The following is a 21,997-nucleotide window of genomic DNA, read 5'->3' on the forward strand; positions in this document are numbered from 1 at the left end:
AGGGATAAAGACTATAGCAAATGGTAAAGCTAGGGACATTGATGAGTTGCAAGCTGAATTTTTAAAATGGGGAGTGGAAATCCTTGTGCCTCATATAAAGGATATCTTCAATCATGTTGCTTATTAGGGTTTCCCATCAGACTAGACAAATAGTGTGGTTATCCCCCTCTTTAAGAGTGGAGATGTCAACAATCTATCAAAATACCGCACTATTATGGTTAACCCACTTTTGGGCAAACTTTTTGGGAGCATGAGAGAACGTCGGATTACCAAATGGGCAAAAAAGGAAGGTAATTAGAGAGCAAGAGGGCAAGCCAATTTCTAATCCAAACACTCCACAATTGATCATTGCATCACTCTTCGGCAAATAATAGAGGAAGTGTGGGACAAATAAGGAGAAGAAGCCTATTGTTTTTTTGTAGACTTCAAGAAAGCTTTTGACACGGTGCCTAGAGACAAGTTATGGAATAGAATGAAAGATTTGAGGATTTCGGATGAGTATAGAGCAGTAATGCATAGATTATATAATAGAGTTAGAGTCAAGATCAGAACTAGTGGCAAAATGTTGGAATGTTTTGGGAGTGACATAGGCGTTAAACAAGGATGTCTTTTATCTCCTACCTTGTTTGGGTTGTACATCGATAATCTAGAAGCCTAGTGAGATAAAACCGAAGGGGAGGGTGTTCACATGGCAAGGTACGTGGTGAAGCTTCTTTTGTATGCTAATGATCTTATTTTGATATCAAAAATGGCACATGGGCTAAGAGATCATTTAGGGGCCTTCAAGCAATTCTATCAAGAAGTTGGTGTGCACGTCAATATTACTAAAACCAGAGTAATGATTTTTTCTTTAAGGAAATAAGAAAAACATATCACATTCCTATTTGAAGGCAAATAGCTGAAAATTGTGAAAGAATACAAATATCTTGGGATTGACTTCCATTATAAACTCAGATGGGAAACTTGTAGAGCAAAAAGGATTCAAGGGCGCTGGAAAGCTTCATTTTTACTCCACAATAGATGCAGGACAACAGAACAATGAGACTAGAAAACCAAGAAGACTCTTTGGTTTGTTGGTCACACCGATGGTTCTTTATGGCTGCAAGGTGGGCAGCATGTTAAAATAAGGGTGGAGACAAATAGAGAGAATTTGGAAACAATTACTCACAGCAATCTCAAAGTGTGCCTTATGAAATTCTTATCGCTGAGACCAAGGTTTTTCCGTTAGAGGCTTCAGCAATAATCCAATTACTTAGTTAAAGAAGATTGAAAACATGCAAGATTATCGTTGGCCGAAAACTGTGAAAGGAGAGGCTCTTAACCAAAGGAAGAAAACATGGATGAAGCAAAACATTAAATGGTTGGCTAAATGGATCAAGTTACAAGATTGCCCAAACACAAATGCTGACATAAGAAAGTTTGTCAAAGGGAAGTTTCACAATGCCATGTGGATCAATAATCAGAGTAGAAAAAAAGCCTATTATATTAAAGAATTTAATCCAAGCAGGGAACTTGGCGAAAAAGCATACCTTGGGGCTGCTATTAAAGGAAAGGTAAGGTTATTAGTGGCACAACTAAGGGCGGGATCTCATCACCTCAGGTGTGAGACGAGAAGATGGAAGAGGCCCAAAGAGACTTGGGAGCAAAGAATTTGCATATTTCGTAGGTCTAGAACAGTTGAAATGGAATGGCATTTTCTCTCAGAATGCACGACATACAACATCTGATCTCTCTATGATGTCATCTTGAGGGCAAACAACATGCATAGTTTATTTGAAGGGGATAAGATAGAGCAGATTGCTGATTTTTTGGTTAAGATACATACCAAAAGATTAGAAATGGAAAGGAATTCGGAAATTATCTAATGCAGTTGATCTTCGATACCTTAGATTGCTTTGGTCTTGTGGACATCATTAAAAAAGCATTCATTCCTCATTTTTTCTTTGAAATTCTCTTCCTCTCAATATATCCAACTCTTCCTCCACACTCTAATTTATAGCTTGTTACTCCATAAACACACTCCTATATGTTAATTGATTTTCTATATTTAAACATCATCAATTAACAATTAATTATGCCTACCACAAAAAACTACTTCTTAAAATTAGGGACAAATATACTAAGTTTTGAATTCTTCATGGACACTAGAAATAGAACTCAGCACCTACAAAGAACTCGACTTACAAGTAACATGCAGACACCTTTCAAGCTACAAAAATCAACAACAATCCAACTAGTCCCTATGGCCCAAATTCTCATAAACACAAGCATGAAAAGGTGGTAACTTTGTATTAAGATTCTGAAAAATCTGTCAAATATGACTGAACCAGATACTTATGCAAAACTTATGAATAGCCAAATTTGGCGGATGGAAATGTCAAATACAGACAAATGAGAACATTAGTATTTAACGGTTCCTCGAAATATGCTTTAAGCAAATGTTTTAACTTTTTCCCATTATAAGGTCTGGTCTAATAAGCTTGGATGCCTAATCATATACAATTCTAAAAACTCCAATGGACAACATCATTCAGTGATTTCAAGGAAAAAAAATTATTTCCCCTTCAGAACACCTATAACAAGTGACATGGGAACTTGTCATGGCCCATGATTACAGTATTATACAGATACATACAGTATCCCCGTTAATCCAAACTTTGCATAAGAAGGAAGATGACATCCACATCTCTGCTGAAAACAAGAGACAACATATGTGCTGTTCTTGCAGAAGTTTGAACCTCTGACAACTCCTAAAAATAAATATGTTTGTACACATCCTATAATTTTCTTGCTTTTTAAAAATATTTTTAGCAAATGCATGGGGTATATTTTTTAATGTTGCTTTCCCAGGATATTGCTCAAACCTCTTTAAGAGGCAACTTTAGAAGTTCGTGATTAACACTCAAATCAATTTTATAGTGACAGACTCTTAAGACAACTTTGGAAAATCATATTGAATAATGAAATCAATGGTCCACACATGGCCATATTTGAACTTTTAGTTAAGCATATCCCTTTCTTTGTACACACGTTAGCAACTCTTTGTGCAAAAATATCATAGATTTGATAAAAGGAGAGAGACATCCAAATGCAAATACAACCATCAAAGAAACTGAGTAGCATAACTAATCGTGCTCCATCCAATTTTAGTAGTATACCTCTGCATCTTACAATTAACCACAACCATCACATAGCCTTTGTCAATGTTAAAGACTCTACATAGAATTCGTATTTATTTGCATGATATCATTTACTTCTGGTTGAGACATGAAAAGAAATTATTACTCTCTAAAATTAGCTAACATGAATTAGCTAACCAAAAAAAGGTCATGAATTTTGTTTATGTTTTAAATATAAATGGGCAAATATTATGCCTGTTGCAACACCCAACCCAAAAAGACCCAATGCAGTGCCTTGTGAAGCACGCCCATGTTTCTCATTTAGACACATTTTAATGTAAGAAACATCATGTTCTATACGTTGTAGCATGGCATTCATCTTCTCTAAATGAGTGTGATATGCTTCACCTGCTATCTGTAACTTATTCAGGTCTCTCAAAACTGATCTTATAAACCATGTTTGAAGAGTTACTTCAGGCTCCATGTCTCTACCATTTTCACAAAACAGACTGGCAAGGAAATTTCTACTTTGGGACAATGCCCTTCTTGACTCATCAATTCCATCAAAGGAACTAGGTCTTTCTATATCTTCGGCATCAAAGTACTCATCTATCTCCAGCTCTGGTAATCCCTCAGAGGATAGATTCAATTGCTCTCTGCAGAAGTTTGATGCCATCTTCATCCAGGTAACAAAGGACCTGCGGGCTATAGCTTCCATGTAGGCCTCCATGGAACCTAATAAATGGAAATTTGATTTCAGAAAAATATAGACAATGTGAATGTAGTGGAAAAAGACCACAGACAACATTGATCAGTAACATTTGAAAGTTTTAGGGTGCCACTACAAGACAAAGATAGAACATTTCTGCTTGCATTCTTTAAGCTAATGTTTGCAACATTTGTTAAGTATGATCCATACATGTTGGTATATCCAAAATTCCAAAAACATGTTTTAGGTGGGAAAAGGAACATTTTCTGAAGTAAATTCTACAAAGATTCTCGTTAAACTTTGACCAGACTAATTACAGACACATGCTCTACATTTGTTGCATCTACATCAATTAAGGCTTGTGAAAACTAATTACATGTGAAGGCTTTGCATTTATTCCATCTTTGGTACCCTTAAGCTTTGGGAAACTAGCTCTTAGCAGGCGTTACATGTGTTACATTATTATTCTTGATGGCATATACATAAATTCATTGGATCCTTTTGTAGGAAACGAAAACATTAAACTATGCTGTTGTCCATGATGATAAAATTTTAAACCAACAGACCCCAAAATTGTGCATCAGACAAGCCCAGAAAGAAATCAATTTCTTAATGGAATTAAGTAGCAAGTTACCTATATCAGTTAGCAAAGGTTACCACAGTTATAGATCTGATTTATGAAAATTCAAGATGCCAACGCTAAGGCAGGCATGACTAGTGGAAGCACCATTGTTACAATTGTCAGCTTTTTAAACTGTTAAGAAACATGGATCGTTTCTGCAAATGTAATTATGTTGCCATTGTTCTAGATATATTCCAAATGCAGATCCCAATCTCTTATAAATACAAAAGTAGGAGACATGTCTCTTCTATGATTAATCATTATTAGTTAATATATATTAACAATATAAATCACAATATAACATATGTATAATGTATTTTATATATATATATCAACATTGCATCTTAAGATTAAATCAATCCAACTGTAGCTATAATCTTAACACTCCCTCTTAGTTAGGGAGGATTTGTTATGGAACACAATATGCTCTCAAGCGTATGGAGATATCAATGTGATATGATTCAATTCACTATGAGGCTAAATGTCTCAACACTCCCTCTTTAATAAAGAGAGAATTAAAGCAATTATATTACAAGATTTGAATACCACCTTAACTGTGGTCTAAGATAGATTTAAGTTATAGTGTCCGACAAGATCCGGCTCGAAGAACCATAACAAATTGATTTTCAAGGTGTCCGGCAAAATCCGGCTTGAAGAACCATGATGAGTCGATTATCAATGTGTCTGGCAAAATCTGGCCCAAAGAACCATGATATATTGGTTATCAAGGTGTCCGGCAAAATCTGGCCTGAAAAACCATGATAACACTTGCTCCAACACATTTTGGTGTTAGGAGATAGATCAACTATTGATAAAGTCGTCACTTTACAATACTTATCTTTTGTTCATTATCATGACTTCCAACACTCTGGGACAACAACTTAATGAAGTTTGTCATGATAAAAGGTCTACCATTTATAAGATTGTCACCTTACAATGGTTACCTTCTGTTGGTGCAAAGGGTTTCACATCAATTCTATCTCATAGTGAAGAATACATTACAATAAACTTTACTTAGTACTTGTCCTCATAGAGAAATCATTTACAAAGGATTGCACCTCAAAATTCTCCCTCTGAACATCGATCTTGGGAAGTTAGGTCCTCTAGTTACTTCCTCAAAAACTCTCTTCACCCAAGGATGCTTGTCGAACTCTCTCTAAATCTGATATCAATTTTTTGATTTTCTAGTGATAAGTCAATATTTCCTCATGATACACTCAAGAGTAGGCCCATCAAAATCATGCAATCACGCACATGTATTTCTAGACTCCCTTTGAGTATCAATCCTTTAAGTTCTTGTGTTGCCTTCGAAGAAGTATCATACTCCCTCTTAATGTAGAAGAATCTCATAATCTTAATCATCAAGGATGTTTGCTTCAAGAGCCTCGTTTTATTCATCTTGATCATCAGATGACTAATGAATTTTAGAATCTGCACAATATTTTGTTACCATGTGTATAGTACCAGCCTTCTTTCCCTGCAAGAACATCCTCAAATAGAAAGGAAAAGATCAACCAAATAACTCTTCTAGTATGTATAGCATTACAAATAATAGAAAGAATGCAGTGAGTAGATAACTGTAATACTCAAAGACGAGAAATATTTATCTACACATAAACGGAACATCTCCTCTTTAAAGATGATTATATGTGGAATGGAACATTGTTTATCATTCCCCCCCACAATGTGTAAGTTCCCAGTCTTTTATCATCGAGCAATTTTTTATCGCTTCAAATATGGAAAACCTCATCCTAATGATATCCTTTATGATATGAGTCCTTATATGTATGTGAGAGTTTGATTTGTAGTTTCTTCTAGCATCTCAATACAAATTGTAGTTGGGATTTGTAATGATATGAAATTCACACAACTTTACCTTCTTGGGATTCCCAAACAAATAAGTGTCGCAATCTCAAGGATGCCCCTATAACTCCTCATTAACTAATGACTCTTGTCAATAATCGATTTATGCTTAACATAATATAGTACCAACAGACAATATTTGAATAGATGTATTTCCTTACTTGTCTAACAAAATAATTGTTATATTCAGGTCTCTCTGTAGAACTCCAGGATAGGATGGTCTTATTTAGACTCTTAACTCTACTAAAAACACCCAATAAGGATTTGGTTCTACTCAAACAATTTTGTGAAACTATAGGTGTGACCATTATATATTTAAATTGTACCATATCAGCCTCTCAAGTAGAGTGAGTGATTATAATTATACTCATTTACTAATAACTTAAAGTCAATGGCTCCCACCACATTTATATTAAATGACAACCATCCTTCTTGAAGGAATTATTTCTCCTTCAATATTAAATCTCATCTCAACTCAATGTTATAGAATCATGCATAGTTGGCATAATCGGCGAGTTTCTACTAATCGCCAAGTTTTTGGGACTGGCGAGTTTTTCCCAAATTTAATTGCAAGAAAAAATCGCCGAATTTTTGCAAAAAATCGGCGCGTTTTTCAGAAAAACTCTTTTTTTAATTTTTTTTTTTTTTTAATTTTAAAAAAAAAAAAAAAATTGTTATAAACAAAAGGCAAAAAGCCTATATATATTATGTAAGATAGAGAGTTACAATATGCTAGTAGAGCTAAGAAGAGGAAAATGTGATTGTAATGATGTTTTTACTTCTAGTTTGACACAAATTATTTACTATTATGCTTCCTGCCATCAGCATTCAGCATGAGAATGTGATTTTGTACCCGCTATGCATTTATATATATCTAAACTCCTACTTCTTTCTTTTGTGTTCTCTATAATGAACTCATTAGATGCATCTTCTCATTGAAATTTGCAAAAAAATGTATTTTGAATTAAATTTTAGCGGTTTTTTTAGGTTCCCGAGTTTTTTTTTTTAAATAGCCGAGTTTTTCCCGATTAAACTTTTGGGGGGCTCAGCAAGTTTTTGGATTTGGCGAGTTTTCCAACTATGGAATCATGTATTTAATTCCACAACATAAGTAGAACTTAATATATATTTTCATTTGTTTTTAAGAATGTAAAGGACATTTAGATATACATTACCTTAGTTTACCTTATTATGTATGGGCCCCAATATGTGATATCCAGACATTTTCCCACGTTCAACATCCAAGACTAAGTCTAGAGTGACATCTTTATATAAAGATCGCATGTACCTTATACTTAATGAATTGGTACTTTCCCAACTTTGAACCCTTTTATGCCACAGATGTGATGTCATGTGGCTTGAAGGATAGTTTAGCTTAACTCACATTTGAGTACGAAGCTTCTCCTTATTAATTTGGAAGATCTTGACTTACCTTTCCTTTGTAAGTAATTGCTTTTGGACACACTCATTCACTGCCCAAGTCACCTTGTTGAGTGTCAAATGAACCTGTCTCTCTCCTCTTGTCCTTTGTTACTAATTTGCTTCCTCTATTAAATTAATGGTGGGTCCATTTCGTGAGCCAACGATCTCAACTCAGATTCCACGCTATTTTTGGGCTTATGATGGATTTTATTTATGTTGGATGCCTTGAATATGGGTTCTTGGGAATATAACCTCACTTTTGTGGGTGAGACTTTGACTGCCATACTTATGTTATAATATTGCTCCTTCCACCATTTTATCGGTGTTGTTTGTGCATTGCTGCGTCACTTAGACGGCTTACACAATTTATGTACCATTGGGTTATGTAGGGTCAAACGTATGGGAGAATATGTATGAGGTTACAATATTAGGATATGTGACCCATCAGTTTAAGAACTATATCAATGCCCTTTACTAAGTTGGCACCCATATCACCTTTGCTGGTGGTGTTGTCTTGGTCGACAGTTAGTAATGGTCTCACTGTTTGTACTGCCGATCTGGTGGAATCCTACATGGAATATATTTTGCAAGGTAAGATGAAGTAAATCATCATTTCCAAATTCAGGCATTGTCATAATGTGGGATCGATGCATGACTGCCCTTTTGTACCATATTTTCCTTTATCATTGGTTCACCAATTGATGATGGTATTCTTAATGCTCCATTTTTCCATATAATTGACTGCCTAAAATTGGACATGGTCGATGTTCCATCCTCTTGACTACCGTAATGATATTGTTCCCTTGCTGTTAGGATTGACAGGACCTCAAATTCTTCCGCTAATGCCTCATACACAGCAAAATGGTGATATAATGGTCTCAAGGTATTACAGTGATAATTTCCCTCAACTCTAGAGCTAAGTTTGTATGTCCTTGTTTTACCAAGATGAGACTTCCTTGATATCTGTTATGCCTTCTCCCATGCTCTCGACAATCCCTCTTTCTGATCTAGTCTATGTGCTAATTTCTTCCTGCATATAGTTGACTTAATCCAATGGATTGATTGACAATTTTTGTTCCAGGGATCTCTTCTATTTGCCGCTCGGGTGCTCTATGACTGCCAAACTTTCCCTCTTGGTGCCTCAGATCGTAGACTAAACAACAAGCTTCTGATTTTCCCTATCACTATCAAGAATGGAATTTTAGGCCCTCAGATTTTCTTGAACAGATGCACCTTCTCCTATGTTGGGCCTTTTCAATGTACTGCTCCCCAAAGACATTTCAAATAGAAAAGAATCATCAGCCTTGGAATTTGCCTGTGCTTGTAGAACCTTTTTCTTGCTTCATCACTTTCTTACATGTGTTGTCTAGCTCTGATGCCATGTTAAATAACATGGATCGTTTCTGCAAATGTAATTATATTGCCATTGTTATAGATCTATTCCAAATGCAGATCCCAATCTCTTATAAATATAAGAGTAGGAGACATGTCTCTATGATAATCAATATTAGTTAATATATATTAACAATATAAATCACAATATAACATATGTATTATATATAATATACATTTATAATATTATATATATATATATATATATATCAACATTGCATCTTAAGATTAAATCAATCTGACCGTAGCTATAATCTTAACATAAACAACTAACATTATTTTCAGCTAGATATTTGGTCAGTCTTTTAAAGAGGTATGAGATGTAATTCTCTGGTTATAAAAATTGAAACATGTGGTCTAAGGTTGTGCCACAATGACTGGAATCCCCCATCAAAAACAAAACTAGAGGAGATTATCCAATGTTCCATCCAAAAGCTACCGCTAAATATTAGAAAGAAATTGAAAAAAATTAAAACTGCAACGAAAGATCAGCCCAAGTCACTTCCCATGGTAGACATAAAAAAAAATTATCAGATTGAATGCCAATCAGTACTCCGAACAACCAAGGTCATCTCCTAACGTCCAAAATTGAGATTTAAAATATAGAATGTTGAGTTCCTAGAACTAGAAAAATTGATGTAGCCAGAACCAGTGGCAGGTAAAGAAATCTAGATGGAGATCCTACATTCCAAGGTAAAGGAAAATCCTCAGAAACTCTTAAGAATTTTCAGGCCTGCAGAAGAATGAACATATGAATGAAAGAAAAGAAATGAAGGATGATCTCTTATGGTTGATACATCTCGCTCATTGTCATTAATTTAAAGAGAAAAGTGGCATATGTTTATTAAAAAGACAAAAGCTCTAAAACAACATTGAAAATTGTTACACTCCTCTTTTGCCATGTTGTCTTGTTATGTTATTTCACATTGTCAGATGCAAAATAAGTACATATGCAATGCTTCTAATGTTTTGGATTTGCAATGATGAACAAGTGGTTCAATTATGATATACCACATTACTGTGGAATAATGAATTTGATATTGGCAAGATGAACAGGATTCAGGACTCATACAAGTTTTAATAAGCAAATGTGCATTTTATAATTTTGAACATGTGTATGCTTATGATCCAAGGTTGTAAGGTGTTGGCTGACTACACTTTTTAGTGTGCAAGTGGATGTAGGAGCCATTGTCCTCCAAGAAGGGAAGGGAAGCATTGCAGGTTTGAAAGGTAAACAGAGGATGGGCCGCAAAGCTATCTGAGTTCTTAAATTTGTGAGTATTGCCTAAGTCATGGTTGACATCAAGCCTAGAAATGTGAGTCATGTATTAGGTTCCTTCTTTGGTTAACCCTAGACAGTGAGATGAGTTGATAGGGTTTCTTCCTATTAAGAGCTGAAGACGTTGACCAAAGCCTTTGTTCAACATAGCTCAAATTATGAATTGAATTAATAATCAGTCCAAATTTAATCTTAATTTTTTATTCAATAAACTCATTTTGCTTACCAAAGTGAATGTGTGTGTCATATACATTGAATGTATATACACATATATGTATATATGTGCATGTGTGTGCATTGTTTACAGTACAGGGTAAAAGGATACTTATCGCATGTAGTATAGCAAGATATAACACAGAACAAATTCTTTATTCACATACACAATATGCACTCCAATGCTTACAATATTATTATCATGATTACAATGATGATTCAAAATCCCTTCCGGACGGTCTACATATACTTTCTAGAAGGGGTAACTCAACAGTCACGCACCCTTTCGGATACAATTCTACCTGTCGGCTACAATATAGAATTTACCAACAACATCATCCCCCCCAAAAAGTAAGGTTGTCTTCGGACGACAATACAACAAAACTCAAAATAAACAACTAATTACATCAGTATATAGATGCTAAGCAAAGGGATGGGTCCCTGGCGTAGTGGTCGTTCGCGCCCTCAGTTCGTTCGTCTCTGCTCGTAGCTTGTACACTTGCTCCTTTCGAACTTTTAAATCCGCTTCTGCCTCCATCTGAAGCTCCAAAGCTAACTGCAACATCCCAGCTCTTTCTCCTTCTCATCTGCTACTCGTTCCGTCTCTGCTGCTAATTGTTCCTTCTCCGCTACCAATTTTTGTAGTTGACTCTATCTGGCTAACAAGGCTGCCCTCTCGGATTCCCAAGCTGCCCTCTCCATGTCTATCCTGGCAGTTGACTCCTCCCGAACCCTCTCAGCTGCTACCTGATCTTCCTGACTCCTCCAAAGGGTGTAATATGCCACCTTATGTATCTCCACTATTTCCTGAGTCAAAGTCTCTACTCGGCTCTCCATACTAAGATCTCTCGTCTTGGCCCAATCTTGTCGCATCTCTGTAGTCTCCACACTAGGCCATCCCCGTTCCTCAAAATAGACTATAAAGGCAGCTGAGCATCCTAATTTCATGAAGGATTCTACTCTCTCCAGCTCCTTTACTATTGAGTCCAATGCTTGTATCTCTACAGAGGCCACTACTTGGTGAGCCCGAGTCACTAAAGCTGCTATATCAGCGAAGAATGCCTCTCTCATACTGCTTCTAGTGCTATTGGATGCTCCTGTTGCATACCCATAGCCCTCTCTACTACTTCCACCATCAGCTCAACAGCCCTATGTGGTAATCCCACATCTTGTATCAGCTCATCTACCTGTGCCTGCAAAGGGTCTTCCTCCGAAATTACTTCTTGCGTAGGTGTCTACAGGTACGCCACTCGAGGTACTAGGGTACGGTGGAATCGTGTACTCAGGTACATGCTCAACTTTTGGGTTTTTCTCTCTCTGTCTCGCTCAAGTGATGCTAACAATGTTGTATCCACAATAACCACTACATCTGAACCTAATACATCCAATTGGACACCTGGCGCCCTCAAACCCTTGCCTGACGGTATCTCCATTACTCCTACCTCAGTGTCCATCTCTGTATCAGGTACAAGTACCTCAGCCCCAGCCTCTAGTAAAGTCTCACGAGCAGGCTCCATCGTTACCTTCGGAGCGGCCGTCTCCGATGGTGGCGAATGTGCCTCTACTGGTGTCTTAGGAATAGCTCGTGTCTCTGCGGCAAGCTAAATCACAATTGAAGCTTGTGTCATCACTACCGGTTGACCAAACCTCGGAATACGATGAATACCTACATGAGCCAAATGTGTCGTTGCTAAAAGTGCAGGCCGTGAGAATCTCAACAGTGTAGCTGTAATTACTTCTACCTCCTCATCTTCTTCCTCCTTGCCATCGGTCCCACTTTCCTCAAAAGAAGTCTCCTCTCGACCACTGTCAATATTCCCACCGTCTGATCTCAGTCGTTTCTATCCCACCGTGGTCTTGGTGCCAAGTGTATCAAGATGCCTCCACTGCATGATCGAGGGTTCACTTGGCGCGAGTGGTCCCAGTTTGGCCTCCAGTGCATCGTTGGGGATCATTCGTGTTGTTGCTCCAAGAATAGGCCAATGGCATAATGCAGCATGTAGAATTTCTTGTGTTGTAATGTCATGAATTCGTACATCCATTCGGCCAATAACACAGCCTAGTCATACACCCCACCATGCGAAATCCCATTCATCATCGCCACCTATGGGAAGGAAATGTCTGAAGCGTAGCTAGAGCCTGTGAGGCGACTCTTCACAACGTCCATCAAATAGTGCCAATGACCTTCGTGCACATTGGATTTCTTCAACCCTCTACCCCTTGATGTGTCTGTGAGAGCTTCTTGTTCTGCTTGCGCCAGATCCCCACATGAGTTGTATCAACTATGTTTTTACTTCTCGGCTCAATTTTTTAGGTTTGTTATCTATTTTCCTTCCCCCTTGCGCATGACCAGGTATCCCGAATACCCGTGTGAAATCGACCGATTTGAATGATACCACCAAGTTGCATCCAAGGTAAGAAAATGTACTGGTTCGAAGGTAAGAAAATGTACTGGTTCGAGAGAACCTGTCATACGTTTCTATCATGATGCGTAGAAACCCTTCATAATCTCTGATGCCAAATACAAGCATTTGTATCACTCATTCAACCTGTGCCTTTCGAATTCTGGCCTTTACCGAATGGTTATCAAGTGCCTCCTGCCACCACTTCTAGCATTCTGCTCCATTCAATCCTTCAAATGCAACATTTTGTGCTGTGGGAAAATCTGTTGCAATCAACTGTGTTGGTGGCTTCACTTTCTTTTTGCTTGGTCCTATACTAGTTCCTCCTGCTACACGGACTCCAGATGGCAAGGTCTTCACAATCCTGTTCATGGCTGCAGTTGTTGTTGAATCCTCATCCAATTTCTTTTTCCAGGCTCTCTTGCCGGCTGAATGCATAACTATCACCTTGTTGTTTTGCTCGAAACAAAATCCATTAGGTCAGTTACCTTCTTCCATACAATTTTATCTCCAAAGTTCCTTTTACTTCAGATGGCATTCGTACAAATCCGTACGGCCCTCAATCTAATGCTTTGTGTACAGCTTCTTTCCCCAAATCTATCTGTTGTACGGCTGTAATATTCCCTCCTAGGATTGTACGGCTCTTGCTTCTTGAAGAGTATGGCTCCTTCCCCCTAAATGCTCTGGTACGACCTCCGAATGGTGAATTTATTACTATACCTTGTAATGCGGCTTCTATGAATTAGCGGATGGCTTTCATATGTATCGTACGGACTATTTATATCACAAACTTACTTCGTACAACATACGGCTACATGATGCAATGCCTCTGTAGCAATTTCTTTGTCCATACTATACAATGTTTAGGCGATATTTTGTCTTTATAACTACTTGTTGTACGGCCGTACAGTATCCCAAGTGGGCCACACAATGTTCTCCAAGGTTGTCGTACAGACCACCGTACGGTGCTTATGCCCTTCTCCTTATACTATACTGCAATTGTTCTTCTGCTTTTCTGGATGGCCCAAACCGTACTTGATCTCCTACTACCTTTTGAGGGTCGTGCGATTAAAGTGTCATACGGCATAAATGTCCTCTCTTCTTAGTCTTTTGTATAGACCGTATGCCACACTTATGTGCCCCCAAATTGTTGTGCAGTGTTTATCTTCTTGATGTCCTCAGTCGCCTCTGTACGGTTTTCCCCAGTCATCCACTTTCCTTTGAATACTGTATGGTTTTTCCCAATCATCCATTTTCCTTTGAATACCGTACGATATGTTTGAATGTCCCACTGTATTCCTTAAGTTCATACGGTGCACGTGCTTGTGTTTCACTTATTCGTACAATTGTACAGTTCCATTCTCCTGTGTGGTGATTGCATTTCTTGATTGTTATCCTTCTCATTCTTCGTTCAACGACACTTTTTTTTTTTAAACCTCCTCCCTTATGGCCATACAGTATCTACCATAGGGTGATGGCTTTTTCTTTGGTTACTGTACCATACAGTAATGCTTGCCCCACTGCCATATTTCTTATTACATACTCTAGTATTTACCTCTTTTCTTCAACTTACTCTACAAAAAAATTTATATTCTATTTTAAACTTATTTTTACATATATACATCAATATTTATTATTTATACTGTCTTCAATTGCTCATTCCCAGAGGTGCGTTATTTCTTTCATGGTAGATTTTCAGTTTCGATCCATTCACTACATCGGGTACTTCCTGTCTAGCGTTCATAATTTGATTGCCCCATTATCGTCGACTTCGCAAATTTTTTTCGGTCCTCCCCACTTCACTTTAAACTTTCCTAGTTTGATCTCGTTCCACCCATTATACTTCAAAACTAACTGGCCTGGTTGAAATTTATTTAGTTTCAAATGCTTGTCATGCCATACCTTACGCCTGTTTTGTGTGACCTTTGTGGCCTATTGTGCCTACAATCATCGCTCATCCAGTTTATTCAAGTTATACAATCTCTCCCTCAAGCTTTCCATGTAGCCTAGTTTGTTCTCAATGGCTATCCTTAAACTCAGTACCATGAATTCCATCGATACTGCGGCCTCTTGTCCATACATCAGCTAAAACAGAGTGTCCAGTTGTTACCTTATATGAAGTGCAATATGCCCATTTACTTCCCAATCTTCTCTCCCTCAACTGCACAGGATTTATAAATCACTCCAACCGAGATCTTATTCGTGGCCTCAGCTTGTCCGTTGGCTCTCGGGTAGTACGGGTTTAATAGTGAATGATAAATTTTGAACTCGGTAGTGAGCAGTCGGATGACATAATTGACAAAGTGTCCTCCTCAGTTGCTTGTCAACTACAGTGGAATCCCGTACCTGGCGATGATTTTCTCATAGATAAATCTTGTTGTGCTCACCGCAGAGTTGTCCAGTAGTGCGCATTTCTCCACCCACTTGGTCAAGTACTCCATTGCCGCCACGATGTACCTACACCTTCTAGTTTTGCCTACCTTCAGGGGTCCGACAAAGTCCAATCCCCATCTTCCAAAAAGCTCCTGCGAATGCGAAGGATTCAAAAGCATCAAGTCCCTCTTCAATGGTTTTCCAACTCGCTGACTTGTGTCACATGCAACAACCCACTCTCTGGCGTCGTTGTGCACGGTTGGCCACCATAACCCTGCCAGAAGTATCTTCCGCACAGTTGTGTCTAGCCCCATGTGTCCTCTTGTTGGTCCCTCGTGTGCTTCCTTCAATACCTTCGAGATTTCCTCTTCCAGAATGCATCACCTTAGAATCTAATCAGGTCCCATTTTGTACAATAGCCCATTGATCAATTGAAATCTCTAACTTGTTAGCACCGATTTCCTTCTCTCATTCGGCAGCATCTCGCTAGGAAACTATCCCGTCGATAGATACTCCTCGATACGTGCATACCAGGATGGTAGTACTGCAACGTGAAATAGCTGCACGTTAGGAAAATCATCATTGACTCCCTTCGGTGGCTCTCTAGATTTTATCCTTGACAAGTAGTCTGAGCTTACATGACTTTTCCCTGGCCGCACCATAATCTTTAATGTGAACTCTTCCAATAATAATAACCATCGACTTATTCTTCCTTGAATAATCGGCTTATTTACCAAATATAGCAGTGCCTAATGATCTACATAAATACAAATGGCGTTGCCAACAAAAAATGTTTGAATTTTTGTACTGCGTACACCATCCCTAGTGCCTCTCGCTCCATCGTACTATAGTTTTTCTCCACCTTAGCTAATAATCTACTTGCAAAATACACTAGATGGTCCAATCCGTGGTCACCTTTCTGCGCCAGTGTTGGTCCAATCGCATAAATTTGATGCATCCACATGAACATGAAATTCCTTAATCCAGTTCGAATAGGCTAGGATTGGTGTTGTGGCCAACCTTGTTTTCAATCCATCAAAAGCTTCATTTTGCTCCGCTTCCCATTTATAAGGTTCGCCCTTGCAGGTGAGTTTGTCCAACGGGTAGGAAATCTTTGCTAAGTTCTTGATAAACCTTTGGTAGTATCCTGTGTCCAAGGAATGATTTTACTTCAGATACATCCATCGACGATGGCATATCCAAAATTACGCGAACCTTGTTCGGATTCGTCCTCAACCCTGCTTTGTACACTATGTCCTAGCAACTTCCCTTGTGGTACCATGAACTTGAACTTCTTCGAATTTAGTGCTAATTGCGCTCGTCTGCACCTCTCCATGCATTCTCCAAGTGTTGTTATATGTTTATCCTCTGCGCTAAAAATTGACCAATCATCCAGAAATGCTTTAAAATTTCCGACAAACATTTTATCAAATGTGTGTAGGATAATTCTCTAGAATGTTGCCAAAGCATTACACAATCCAAACGACATCCTATTGTAGGCATATACTCCATCTTCCAAGATGAATGTTGTTTTTAATCTGTCCTCTTCAGCGATGGATATCTGGTTGTACCTCGAGAACCCATCCATGAATGAATAAATCTCATGCCCCACAACTTACTCTAGAATGCTATCCATGAATAGTATCGAAAATGGATCTTTGATTGCTACCACGTTTAGGCATCAGAAGTCTACACATATGCTTATTTGTGTGGTTTCCTTTTTCAGAAATATCACAATCGGTGATACCCACTCACTCGTCTGTACTCTAAAAATAATTCCTACTTCCAACATCCGATCAATCTCCTCCGTGACTCATGTGACATAATTTTTGTTCATCTCGTACGGCCGCTTCTGTACGGGTACTGCACTTTCTATCAACGGTATCCGGTGGACACAACTCTAGTGGCACTCCTTTTAACTCTTTATACGTCCAACGAAGACGTCCTTGTACTCCATAAATATTTTGAACATTGTTGCCTTTAGCACTGAATTCCAATCATCTCCTACAAGAATATTTTTCAGATTAGCCTCATTTCCCAAGTTCATTGTTTTCACAGTAGGCTCTTCATACTTTATAGGTTTGTCCTCACTAAACGTGTGGGTTGGAGTCTCATCCACATGCGCTTCTCCCTCTTTTATTTTGCTATACTCCTTCAAAAACTCGTTCCCTTCTTTTTCCTCCTTGACACGCAACATGTTACAGCTCGGGAAGAACTCATAATCCTCCATCTGCCAGCAGAGTAGGCCGTTTACCGAGTCTAGGACATCATTCAACCCTCCTAATCTCAATACTCCTTCATTTGGTTCCATTCTCTTCTTTCCTTCATCGTCACCTTCACCTTCACCTTCAAAATTTGACGACATTGCCATCTATGTGTGCAAGTTGATTATAAATCTTCGGCCTCCACGTTCCATGGACAGGGTATTCTGTTTCCAGTCATGTTTCACTTTTGCTTGCACCAACCCACCTCATCCAAGGATAGCATCATACCCTTTTCTTTTTAGCAGAATGACCACGAAATCTAACAGAAATGGTTGTGTTCTGATAGTTACTGTCTGCGCAATCAGGGTTCCCAATGGCTTGATTCCATGCTGATCCGCCGTGAGTAACTGAAATGTAGGTGGCCACAATGTAGGTTGCCCCAACTTTTTCTATATATCCTTTGGTAACACGTTCACGACTGACCCTCCATCCATAATTGTGTCTGTGAGTACTGTTCCTAGGATATCCATCTCAACTTTTGTCGGATGCCTCCCCGTCATAAGTGCCAATAGCATTGGGTCTGCTGCAGTCGTTCCACTGCTATCCTTTCCTGTTTCCTCCATTGCTTTCGGAAATGGTGTCATGTTTAGTATCGCCATCCCCAACTGAGGCATTGTAAGGAGGTCATTTAATTTTATAGGAACTTTTGTTTGCATTACCTGCCTTATCATGTTTTGTTCGACCAGGTTCCTCTTCGAGGTATCGGCAATGTGTTTTACTTGCAACTTTCCTATTTTCATCTGTCTTTCCAACTTTGTGCAGTGTACTTTGCCTTCTTGGCTTGGTCACGTGCAATGGCTAGTATCTTATCATCACATGCTTTGATGCTTAACAAATTTACCCCCTGCTTCAGGCATTTTGAATCTTCGTGGTCTCCCGAACCACACCATCTGCATAACAGCTGTGGCGTCTCCTTCGTGGTACAATCTCTGGCGAAGTGCCCCCAAAGGTTGCACACATGGCACTGTATCATCGGTCGTCCACTCAAGTTATACTGTATCTGACTCTGGCCTCCATTGTTATTATTGTTATTATTATTACCACTCCTTCCGCGCCGGTGATTGTTGCACTATCCTCCTGAGGATGCATTGTTGTTCGTGTTTGTTCTAGCAAACACTCCCTGCGTCAATAACACGTGCTGGTGTACTTTTGACTTCATATTAAACAAGCATTCCTTTATGGAATGTCCCGCAACCTGGCAGACATCACAAAATTGTTTTTTCAGGCAGGAGCCTTTTGTGTGGCCTTCCTCCTTACAGTTCGTACACCACAATTCCCCCTTTACAGTTAAGACTTTCAAATTTTTAAATTATTTCATCATCCGTAGCATATCCTTCTCCAACGTGTTGAGCTGTCATTTTCCACAATGCTTAACGGCAGGAATCCTTTCGAACTCCTCTCTAAGATCAACTCCAAGGTTTCGGGCAATCTTGTGACCTACTGGAATCCGCTCAGTTGAAGATAAATGTATTTGTCTACAGGGAGGCCTTTGCTGGTTCTAAACAATTCGGATAAGATTTTGAATTTGCTTCTTGTCTCAAAAGAATAACCACACAAAAAAAAGAAACATATTTTTGTATTTTTTCATTTTTATGATGAATGCAATCTAACAATGCAACTATATGAAATCCTAATTTAACCAAGGGGTTAGTAAAGCAAATAACGAAGATAGGGAAACAAGAAATTTAAGCAAATAACATGAAAAGTAAAATCCTAACGGACATAAGGCACGAAAACAACACGTCTGCGATTTAAGCTTTTGAAAAGATCAATAGGTAACCAATGAAAATAGGAGCAGCGCTTCCTTAATTCCACTGATGCAATCGTTGATGGGAATTCGGTAACCGTAATATTTCACTTTTCATCAAATCGCAAGGCCAAGCAAAGTGTGCTCATACGAGACAAAAAGCTATGCAAGAACAATATGATGATCTCTTCTCGAACTAAGTACGTCTCAATGGATTTTGTAGACCCGTAGCAAACACCAAAATTAAAAAATACACAACCAGAACAACGTAATAAAACTATTGGCTCAATTACATTCCATGAACATACATTCACAAAATATAACAAACTTAGGCAAGAATCACTACACTCCAAATGCGAGCACCAAAAGCATATATTACTGCATCAAAATAAAGGCGGCTTGCAATACAAATTACATTCCTGAATTTCCAAGAAATCTTCTCAATTTGTGTTGAGAGTGAGAGATATCTTTATGCAATCATATGCTTCTAAACTAATAAAACAAATCATTTACATACAAACTAACTCTCTAACTGGTGCTTAGTAGGACTCCATCTATATTTATATTATTAAAAGGGTGCATGAGCCTTTACATGTCGTAAAACAAAGAAAGACTGAGAAAATAAGAAGAAAGCTTTTAGATGATGTGGGAGTCTCTGGAGGTGCCAAAGATAGAAGCTCCATCTTCACTGGATGTCTGTGGGAGTTAAACTGCTATCAAAATGTGTTTCTAATGCATGGAAAGCTCTAGATTTAGAACTAGCAGTTAACTCTCGGCGCACCTCTGGGTTCTTCAAAATCTTCCAGAACACCACTTTAAAGGCGCACCTGTGCACCTCGGAAGCAGGTTCCAAAAATACAAAATTTACCAAGCATCAAAACTGAAATTTTGGCTTCTGGGTTTTGTTCCTCTTTTTACCAAAGCTATGTCTAGGTATTTGCCCTTGAATTTCTCAATGATCTCAGTGACTAGAGCTGCATCTGACAAATCTAAGGCCTCATACTTGTCCTTCACTTTCTGCCTGTAGTTGCCCACCTCGATGTGAGTCTCTGCAAAATCTCTGAGTTCTACATCTAAATCTAATAATGTTTCTTCCATTCTGAATGCTTGCCTGATGTTATCATCATTAGAAGCTTCTTCAAAGGTCTTCCAAAATTGCTCAACTACTACCTCTACCTTTATCAATTTATCCCTTGCATCATCCTCAAAAATGTCTAAACACACATCACTATAATGTTTCTCTGCCTCCAAAATCTGCTATTGGGTTTGATCCTTGAGCTTATGAATCTCTACATGTAATGTCTCCATTACTTTGTTGCCATCCATAATCTTCTCTATTCAATCATCAATCTTATCTAACTCTTCTGGTGTATATACTTCCATTAACATCTGATACCCTTGGCCTTTAATCAATTGCAGTGCTTGTAAGTCCTTGCCCCAGGGATGTACATCCATCAAACCAAAATCTTGATTCAAAATGGCCACTAGCCTATCTGTATTATCCTGCATATGGTGTAGCAGCTTCAAATTTCCCTGTATAATTTGTACACCTTTTTCTTCAAAACTCTCTCTCCATTGCTGACAAGCTCTAAAAAATGGATCTAATTGGGTTGTCTCCTTATCCCTTTTCTCCAATACCGCATTCAAAGTTTCCTTGAGATGTTCAGGATCTAGGGGACCAACAACTTCACTTAGATATCCTTTTAGGATATCATTCTATCTCCAACGTGTTATCAATTCTGCCCCATCTTGTTCTAAGTGCTTAAACACTTCCTTAATTCCCATTGTCACTATCAACTTAGCCATGTCCAACGTAGGTTTCCCAAGCATGACCTCCTTGATCTGATAATCTCTAGGAGTCAATTCTTCAACATCTGCATTGATCTGATTTTTAGGATCTAGACAATTATATGCTATGTGCAATTGGATAGAGGTGTACAAATACTTAATGTATAAACTATAACTGAAAAGACATTAAATATTAAAATAACATGATCAATAGAAAGAGAGTTATATCACCAAAGATAGAGAAGAGAGAGAGGAGAGAAGAGAACCAATTTGATTATGGAGTTCATCTAATCTAAGTAGACTACGTCTCCGGGTCGAGCTCAACTGAGTGACCGATGTATTATTGATGCTCCCAAAGTTGATTTACAATATACTATAGTCCATCCACAAAGTCATTATACAAATCTTGACTCGAACCACCTTGCATACAAGCCCTCAAAGGCGCAAGACTGATTTCTAAAGAGCAAGAAAGACTTTGCTTAAAAGGCTTTACTACAGAGACAGATCACCATTATATCAGCTCCTCCTTCAAGAATTCTTCTTGATTAGAGAAACTCTCACATTCCCCTCGGCATCAACTGAATCAAATGCAAATGCATTCGGAAATGCCTTACATAAGCCTCCTAGCCCCCCTTTTATACATAAAATTATGCTATAATGGGATTTAACCATTATAACCACAAAATAACCCTTTTATGGAAAATATAATTTCGTTTACAAGCACCCTACAAATTACTTTGCTTGGCACCACTCATTATTTAGTCATTAGTTTGATGATACTCCTTATTTTAATAAGGTTGGGCA

General features: G+C 38.3%; 1 protein-coding gene across 2 annotated transcripts in view; it reads right to left on the reverse strand.

Moving 5' to 3' along the window:
- Window positions 1-3,117: 3,117 nt before the first annotated feature.
- LOC149566720 (uncharacterized) overlaps window positions 3,118-21,997 on the reverse strand; it is a 73,473-nt gene continuing 54,593 nt past the window's right edge. For both annotated transcript variants that reach the window (XM_089820062.1, XM_089820063.1), the window contains one exon: window positions 3,118-3,854. In XM_089820062.1, coding sequence (XP_089676188.1) covers window positions 3,328-3,854 — 527 coding nt within the window. In that variant the 3' untranslated portion in view covers window positions 3,118-3,327. The remainder of the gene's footprint in view (window positions 3,855-21,997) is intronic.

Source organism: Cupressus sempervirens, chromosome 3 (genome assembly GCF_028749045.1).
Source record: "Cupressus sempervirens isolate cs-2001-9-10 chromosome 3, ASM2874904v1, whole genome shotgun sequence".
Lineage (NCBI taxonomy): Eukaryota > Viridiplantae > Streptophyta > Pinopsida > Cupressales > Cupressaceae > Cupressus > Cupressus sempervirens.